Genomic DNA, 9,814 nt, shown 5'->3' with positions numbered 1-9,814 from the left:
GTTTGATCATTGATTCTAATTAGCTCGCGAATCGAAGCTAATTTGTTTCCCGCTCCCTGAACATTCCACGTCATGATTTTGATTGACATAACAAATTCTGGAAAAATCGGGTAACGGTCATACACCCTTTCGGGGATATCAGGCATAAGTCCTAAGAACGCTTCCATCAGCGCTCTCATAGGACCCTTCGTTCGAATTGGGATGTCTATGGTAGCCATCATCTCCGGTGGATTGTGCTCCGGTGGCGGAAACGTGCTCCCTTCCAATAGGGCTCTGTTTGCACTCGGATGAACGACAGTCAAGGTCGGGCCTTCTGTCTTGTAATCTATGAACGTTGAGTAAGCTGGTGGAATTCGAGTTTCCAACGTGATTGGGATCAGGTGGTTTGTCATGATTTCCACTACTACTCTCCCAGCCTTCACTCAAATTCCGTAAAGCAGTAGGGGTTCTGGATGCAATTGAGAATAATTGCAAATTATTTTGATATGGTATTTCTTGGGAATATTCCAAGGGTTCCTTAGTTTGATTTGTCAAAGGATCCTAATTTTCCTTATTCCTAATTTTTTCCATAGGATAAATATTCCCTTTTCCCATAAAATTATTATTCCTTTACTTTCCAGCTAGTACATTAACTAAATTTGCCTTCAAAGATAGACCCAAATCCACTGTCAAAGGAATCTTTCCATCAATATCCATCCCATTTAAACATTCACCCTCTACAAGATCACTTTTATCCCATAAATTCATCCTCACCTAAATTAATGGCCTCCCTCAATTGTTCCATACTATTTCTCCTATAATCTCCTTATTTAGAGTGCGATTAGGCTCAAGCACTATCTCAACATCATTTAACTCTTGATCCGAACCCAAAATTTCGAACCTGGAACCACTAGCTCCATTGTTCTTTTGGATTTGACTTGCAGCACCCTTTTGGTGGCTAACTTTCTCCTTGCTACCAACTTGAGCTCCACTCTTCTGTTTATTTCCTTCACTCTTATTGTCTTTCGGCTCATCATGACTTTGGCCTTTGGGATTAGTATCCTTCTTCTTGGGTACATACTTTTGCGTGTTATGCTGTACCAACATCCAACTTCCGAACTGGTCTTGTTCCTCTGGTCTTGACCTAGTCATAGCTTGCTGATGTTCTTCTGGCCCTTTTTTTACAAGATTTTCCCACCATTGTCATCATGGACAATTTCCATGTCACAATCAGCATCTTTTTGACCAAGCTTCCTACATTTGAAGCATATGAGCTTCAAACCTTCGTACTGGATGCTCCATACCCTGCCATTAAGCCGAAATTTCGATAGTAATGGCTTGACAAATCCACTTCGATACTGAATCGAACATACTGACCTCGGCTCATAGTCTCTGTATTTCGATCAATATTAATAACTCTTCCAATTTTAGAACCAATTCTATGCAAAAAACTTTTATCATAGTATTCCACTGATAATTGGGGAATTCTCACCCAAGCCGTTAAGAACTTAATCGAAGTCTCATCCGCAACAAAGTTAGGAACCCACTTACGGATAGTGAGGTAACTATCCCTTATAATCCAAGGTCCCTAAGTCAAGACAAATCTAGTCTTCCATGTTCGTAAAACGAACAACATAGTAGGAAAATCCTACATCAGTGAGGGAGATATCTCCCTTAAGGCACCATTTCAGTCGAAGACTATTTATAAGGACTTCATAGCTTAGCTTTTTATCAAATAGCTTGATTATCAAAGCATTTTGCCAAGGTTTCCTTAATCTCCTTTTCTCCTCTTTTGTCAACAAGAAATTAGGGCATGATTCATCTTCCGAATCACAATCCAATGGGATATCATCATCCGAAACAGAGTCCTCATCCTCCATGATTTGCTCTGTAGGGTGTAATCCTTCCCCCTTGGTCATACTGTTGAATGATACCCTAGGTTTGGCTTGAGGAGTCATTTCCATTGTTTCAGCAACGAAAAAGGACATCTCCACATCCTAGTCAATTTGACTTGGATTTGGATGATGAATTGGAGAATTCTCCGGAGTTCGATTGACCTTCTTGGTGGATCTGCGTACCAGATCCTCCTCCTCTTTCGAAAACTCTGTCTCTCACCCTCCGCTTTTACTCTCCATTTAATTATTACATTAAAATTATTCATATATTAACAAATTACGTAAAAATATATATTATTGTTAGACATGTTTTTAATTTTTCATACATTTTTTTACCAACTTATTTTTAACCTCTCTAACTTGATCATTCACCATATTAATAGTCTAAGTCATTTATATGGAAGATAGTTGAGCTCATATACACTATAGAAGAGTTTGTATATAGATTAACTACATTAACCATACATAAAAAGTAATAAACCATACTTAAAAAGTAATTAATTTGTTGAAAATTTATGTTGAGACTAAATTAGTGACACTTTACATACTTTTTTCTATGCATCATTAAGAGAATAAATAATATATGGTCAATTATCTAATGCAATAAAGTTTAAGCGTTGTATCTCTTACATAATAAAATATACAATGTCTTTTGTTGGGTTCATACACTATTTTGATATTTGAAATTATGATTTGTACGTATACGTTATCTAACGTCGGGTGTTTAACAAATTGTATAAATTAAATTATTCTTAATGTAATAGAATTGCATTTTGAAGAAAATTATGGTAAACTGAGGGATTGGAAAAGTATGGGAGTTAGTAGGGTTCAAAATGCTGTTATTACACTCTCTAATTCTAATGATTTTGACAGTTTTAGGAGATCATTAGCGGTTTTAGTTGTGTTTCTTAGTGAAGCTGTTCGTGATATAGAAATATCAAGAGATATAAATGAGATATTTATAGGATATAGAAATGTTGATAATTTTGGAGTAAAGTGGAATAATATAATACCGATCCAATTCTTGTAAGGTAAGTATTTTTTCTTTGAAATCTCTTAGTATTGAATTGAGATTTAAAATGAATATAGTATTGTTTTTATCTTGTTTTTTTGTCCTTAATATAATTATTATTAATAACTTTAGAATTAAATAATAAAGACATACTATAATACCACATACGTACTATGAAGTATATGTTACAGACTATTGATAGATTTCTATATTTTTGAATTATTAAAATATATTCATATATATGACTATTTCATATTTCCTTCACCAATACATGACTTAATTTTCCATATTTTCTTCAAAAATTCATATTGATGTTATTGTGGAATTATTCTCCTAGATGCAAAATATTTAATATGCAATATATAGACGAGTTAGAAACCCACAATTTAGAGCTTGTTCACATTTACTGAAATGAGCTGAACTGAACTGAAATGATTGAAGCTAAACTGAAATGAACTGAATAGAGCTGAAATGAATATTTAATGAGAGAAGGAAATTAAGAGCTGAACTGAAGTAAACCGAACTGAACTGATTGGAGCTGAATTGAACTGAACTGAACTGATTGGAGTTGAACGGAACTGAACTGAAATTAAGTTGAAGTGAACAGGCCCTTAATGGGTCAAAAATCTTGTAATACTTTGTACTGTTATAGATCGAAATATTGCTATCATATAACAAAGTATTTTTTAACCAAATAATGGATTAATCATACTTACCGAAATAAGTCAAAACATGTAAAAGATAGTATATTAAGATAAAAAACAATAATAAAATAGAATAAATGGTGTCAAATATGTTGCAATATACAATTAAAAGATACAATAAAAATTTGTTTATAAGGAGTATGTAAATGAGCGGTAAAATATTGAATGACAGAGTGTCATGTGTTAGTTTTGCATCTAGGCGCCCTTTGTTTTAGTATAAATATAGATTGATTATAAGTAACATTTTAGAGGGAAATTTTTTCACAAAATTTTGCCAAGTGTCCAATCCGGGGATTACTTTATGTATATATAGTCACTTGAGGTTTTGTTAGAAATATCGATATATTTCAATATATCAACTTTTATAATTTTTATATAGTGATAAGTGATAACTAAGGATATTTATAATTGAAATAATGTGTGATAAGATATGGAGTGGGGGTAAGGGATATGGTCACGAATTGTCCTAAGTTATTAGATTGATATGGTTTAACCTAATAAACGTTTGATTTGTGCTTATGTCAATCCTACCTATTCAAAAGTATTGTTATGGGAAAATATGTAAACAAATATTGTTAGGGGTATAAATGTCCACACACTATTTTTGAGAGTTTAAAAAAAGAGTTAATTAACGTTAATGAGGGTAATTAAGTAAATAAACATTTTAGAGGGTATAATTGTCCAAGCACTATTCATAAGTGTTTGCTCATATTTTTTAAAATGTAGGAATTAACCCTTAAACCCATTTGAGCAACTCCAATGGTTATAGCTAGGGACTTGCTTACAATTTAAAATAATTCCTAGCTACTAGCTTGACCATTGGAGCTAGAAAATGCAATTATCTTGGCCTTGCTTGGCCAAGCTAATTTGTTTGAAAAAATACTTGCCAAAAAAGAATAAATAAAATTAAATAAAAATTAGGGAAATATTGCGAAGAACTACCATTTAAATGACAAGTTTTGAGAACAGCTATCATTTAAACTTTTTTTTGAAAAATATACCACAAAAATATAAAAAGTTTGAGTAGCACTACCTTATCAAGTTTTCTGGCTAGAATCTGTTGCTGTGGAGCCTACCAATTAGTACTTCCATCTTAAAATTATTTCTCTCTCCTCTATTTATAACTGTCAATTTTCGTTTCCTTCTTTTTGCTTTTGTTAAAAAAATTAAAACCCTAATCTCTTCATGGTTGAAGTCAATTAATTGCTATAAATACATAATAAATAATGAGTAATGAACCTTAGATTGGATAATATAGAACAATTGTCTCAAATCCCCCTATTTCAGAAACTCCTAATTTCAAATTTTTTTTACCATTAACCATAATTTGAAGATTTAATTGAGAAATTATGTCAATTACAAGGCAAATTAGATATACATTTTCTTCAATTGAGTTCGCCAAACAATTTTGCTTTTTCTCTCGCCTTAAATCGATTGAAATGATGAGATTAGGGCCCCACAATCGGAGATTCTAGCTGGAAAATTAGAAATGTAAATTGCATATATATAGCACTATATATGCCATTGTAGCAATTGTAGCAATTAATGAAAACTTGATAAGGTAAACCAATTGTGGCAGAAGCAATTGGCCAAGCTAGTCGGAGATTAGGGCCCCACTATTTTGACTATTAATTTTTTTATATATTTAATTGTGCATTAATTTAAATTATACAAAGTTGATAATCGAAAAGTTATAACAATTTTAATCTAATAAGTAAATAGCTTATATATATATGTGTGTGTAAATTGTGTACAATTATAATGAATTTACTAATTTTCTACCACATGATTTTAGGTAATATCATACTTAATTTTTTAAGAAAATTATACATGCTATATATAAATCATTTGCTATAATATTTTGTTACATAACTCCTAAATTCGAAATCTCTAAACTATTATAACAAGTTTTAAAACTTTTGCTAATCCTATAAACAACCATTTATTTGACAACTAAAGTCAGTAAGTCACAACACACTCATACATAACATCTACAAATTGTAAAAAAGTTGATTGATATATAATTCTCTATAAACTATAATTCTCATTTTTAAATTCAAAGTTCGACACTAATTTTTACTTCATTCTTTCTTTTAAAACTGACACATTAGAATTTTTTTTTCACTATCTATAATATTAACATTGATTGTAGTTTATTTAAATTTTTTTATTGCAGTTTCATATTTTATCATTTTAAGTTGTTAAATAGATATTGATTTAAGGTTTTATAATTAAAAAGAATATAATTTTTCATTGATATTTAATTACATAAAAATTAAGTCAAACTATTGCATCGACATGTATGCAAAGTTTGATTATGTTTGTTATTTTGTTAAAGGTTACCTGAGTTATTCAGTCAGGGGTTACTCGAGTTACTCAGTCAGGGGTTACTAGAGGGGTTCAGACAGAGGTTACTCGAGGGGTACACTCGGTTCTAAGGTTACTCCGTCAGGGGTTAGTCGAGGGGTTACTCAGTCAGGATTATTTAAGGAGTTCGGTCAGGAGTTACATACTCGAGTAATTTGGTTAAGGGTTATTTAAGGAGTTAGGAGTAACTTGAAGGGTTACTTAGTCAGGGGTTAATTGAGGGATTACTTGAGGAGTTCGGTTACGGATTACTCGAAGGGTTACTTGGTCATAGGTTACTCGGTTAGGGGTAACTCGAGTAACCCCTGATCGAATAACTTGAGTAACCCCGACAACTTGAATAACCCCTGACTGAAACTCGAGGTACCCCTGTCGCACGGTACATCAGGCCACATACAAAAAATTGTGATAAACATATCAAATGTCTACATAAAGATGTGGCTACATTCATGCTATATGTGTGTATAAAAATTCCTTTTTTTAGAAGTTTTATGTTAAATTTCAAGTGTTTTAGAGGCCATAGAGAAAAAAGATATGACATTATTTGTGATATACAAATACAATATTAATATAATGATCATGGTGTTTAATAAAAGAAATTATTTTACCAAGCATATATTGAGTTCACAAAGTTTCATATCTGGTTGGCTACACCGTGTGGCCGAGATTACTTGGTCAGGGGTTACTCGGTCGGTCAAGGGTTACTTGGTCAAGGTTAGTTATTTGATCGATCAAGGGTCACTCAGTCAATTTGGGGTTACTCGGTCAAGGATTACTCGTGTTTTGGCATGTGTCAGTCGTGCCAGTCACACTGAATAAGCATTGTATATATTGAGTTAATGGACAAATTTCAATCATTTTTAAATGAGGTGGCCAGTGACTCAAGTAGAAATTAGATAAAAAAATGACTTAATATGTAGGGATTGATAGTCAGTAGCTCATCGATTGAGTTGAATTATATTTAAAACTTTACATTTAACTTAAGAATAAAAAAGTTGTCTTTAAAATAGATATCATTATTTTAAGAGGTTAAAAATGCATGATTAGATATATATCTATATAAGTAAATTTATTATTACTCATTAAATCGTTTTATTTTAAAATTTTGTGAAATGAATATAAGTATTAAGATTTGTAAGTTGTTAGTTGATGTTAATATTTGTCCACGTTGTATCAATAATCAATTTTAATCAATGTGTGCATCTACATGATGCAAACAACTTGGAAAGCGGAAAACATATCTTATGCCAAATTATGTTAATACGTGTAAGAATGTAAGATAACATGTATTGTCAGAAAATTTATAATAATAGAACAAACGTGGCTATTTTTCAAACTTATGAGAAGTGTAGAGTGACTCCTCAAATTAAGCTTTTTTTTCTTCTTTATTATTCCTCTTTTGAATAAATGCTAACATAAGGATAAGGATGATGAAATTGTATATGTTTGGGCCTAGTCTATTGTCCTAAGCCCATTGATCTGGAATTACGAAAATATCCCTCCATGATCCAACCCATCATTAGTCGGAGAAAAGTACGGATTTACCCCTAAACTGTCCAATTAAGTACAACTTCTGCCACCTGAAAATACATCTATAAATAGCTCTCCAATCATTGATGAGGGTAACTTTTTCCTAATTCTCTAATCTTCTCTCTCTACTTTCTCTCTCTAAAGTACTCTTTCTCTCTCTACTTTCTCTAACTAGAAAGTAAATTCGTTGATTTAAGCATCGGAGGGGCTTTCCCGGGTCACACCCACGGGGTAGTTAACCTTCTTTCTCTTTTGCAGGCCTAGCTCTCGGACAGCAAGGCATTCGGACATTCATTGGACGTAGACTTAAGACATCTTGATTACCCTTACTACCCTAAGACATTCTGTTTCTAGAAACAGGTGGCGCCGTCTGTGGGGATAACTAACAAAAAGTCATAGTGAACACTAGGCGTCCCCGCAACACTCATCAAGATGCTACTAGGCAAGCTCCAATTCTCTCGGCTAGGAATGCTCACATAGTCGAGGATATTATACCTAGGGCTCGTAGTGAACTGAGAGAGAATGAACAGCAGCCCCAGGTAGTCACTCGCCGAGACTTGGACCAGTTGGCAGCCTAGATCAACAGAAACTTGGAGGAAAGCCTCAGGGCACTTATCAACCAAGGGGTGGGGCAAGGCAGGCAGGGGAGCGCTCCACAACCTAATCCTCCGCCTCACGTGTCCCATCTCCATTAAGCCTCCTCTCGGCCTCAGCATCAGACATCTCGCCGCTCTCAGCCCAATCAGCCCCATGACCCCCAGCGGGAGACAAGGAAGCCAAGCAGGCTAAGAGATGCTGGAGAGATCATCAATGACCGAAGGCTGAAGGATGGCACTCTAGATGCCCGAGTGATAATCACTCCAAAAGGGAGAACTCCAAGGAAGATAACAACCCCCCTAGAGAGGTCGAACTAGAGTTCACTCTCGGCATGGGTCAACAAGGTACCGAGATAGCATGATTCACTCAGCTACCTCCAGACCAAGAAGAGGAACCGATCAGCCCGCTAGTTCAGTAAGCAAAAGCCCCAAGCGTCCTTCCTCCCCCAGGCCGCGGAGGCTTGGGATTGTCAAGAACATCACCCCCTTCAGCCAGGAGATAATGAATACCCCTATTCCTCCTAAGGTCAAGATCCCTACATTAGACCCTTATGATGGAAAGACGGACCCAACGGACCATCTGAACGCTTACAAAGCACATATGGGAGTCCAAACCGGGTGTGAGGCCTCATGGTGTAGGTTTCTTCCCTACTACTCTCAAGGGCATAGCTCAGACATGATTCAACAACCTTACCCCCGGGAGCATAAGAACGTTTGACATGTTAGCCACTCAGTTCAAAAAGCACTTCATCGCTGGGAGTAGGCAAACAAAGACTAGAGTTCATTTGATGACGGTGAAGCAAGGAGAAAATGAAAGTCTTAAGGACTACATCAAGAGGTTCAACACCGAGTCTCAGCTTTTTCCCGACCTCCAAGACAACGTTGCCTTCACAACCCTTCTCTTTGGCCTCAAGTCTAACAAGCTGAAGTTTAAACTTGTCCATGACAAGGTGAGCACCTTCTCTGAAGCCATGGAGAGAGTTGAAAGGATCATCAAAGCTAGTGAGGTGTGCAAGGCACCCGTAGCAAACAGCAAGGGGAAGAGGAAGCAAGAAGATAATTATCATGAAAACAGGAATAGAAGGCCGAGGAGGGCTGAGAGTGATGATGAAGGACTTAAGTACAATGCTGATAGGCGTGAGATCTATTTGGACATAAAGCACAAGGCTATTCTTTCCTAAGCCTAACCCCATGAACACGCCAATAGAGCAGAGGAACAAGAAGCTTTGGTGTGAATACCACAAGGAGTGTGGTTATACCACCCGGAACTGCAGGGAGCTTAAGAGAGCTCTCAACAAGCTATCTGAAGAAGGAAAGCTTAACATATATCTCAAGTCCCCCCCCCCGAAGGATAAGCAAAGCAAGGCTGCCAAGGAAGTGCAAGAATCCCATAGCTCAGCGGACACTAACTTGAGCATCAATGTCATAACCGGAGGGTTTGCCTCCGGGGGTTTGTCTAACAGGGCACGCAAAAGTCACTTGCGGTCACTCGAAGAGCCCATCTATGATATTGACACTCCCTCATCTACCCCGAAGGACCCTGTCATGGTATTTGGGGATGATAAAGGAAAAAAGATTCAAAGGCCTCATGATAACCCCTTAGTGATTCATATGAAGGTGGCCAATGCTAAGGTGAAGAAGATCTTAGTAGATAGTGGAAGTTCAGCAGATATCATCACATGGGAATGCATCGAGCAGATGCGTTTTGGAAGAGTGACCTTACACCCCTAG

General features: G+C 35.7%; 1 protein-coding gene across 1 annotated transcript; it reads left to right on the top strand.

The window, feature by feature from the left end:
• Positions 1-8,802: 8,802 nt before the first annotated feature.
• LOC110708225 lies at positions 8,803-9,264 on the top strand. The gene has a single exon (XM_021886313.1). It carries the CDS (start codon positions 8,803-8,805, stop codon positions 9,262-9,264), a length of 462 nt encoding a protein of 153 aa, XP_021742005.1.
• Positions 9,265-9,814: the final 550 nt, after the last annotated feature.

This window comes from Chenopodium quinoa, unplaced genomic scaffold (genome assembly GCF_001683475.1).
Source record: "Chenopodium quinoa cultivar QQ74 unplaced genomic scaffold, ASM168347v1, whole genome shotgun sequence".
NCBI classification, from domain to species: domain Eukaryota; kingdom Viridiplantae; phylum Streptophyta; class Magnoliopsida; order Caryophyllales; family Amaranthaceae; genus Chenopodium; species Chenopodium quinoa.
The sequence above is the reverse complement of the archived record's forward strand: the minus strand, read 5'-3'. Positions and strand labels throughout refer to the sequence as shown.

Bases quoted from the DNA above. Each gene is read 5' to 3' on its own strand.
- LOC110708225 (XM_021886313.1), top strand. From the start codon at position 8,803: ATGTTAGCCACTCAGTTCAAAAAGCACTTCATCGCTGGGAGTAGGCAA.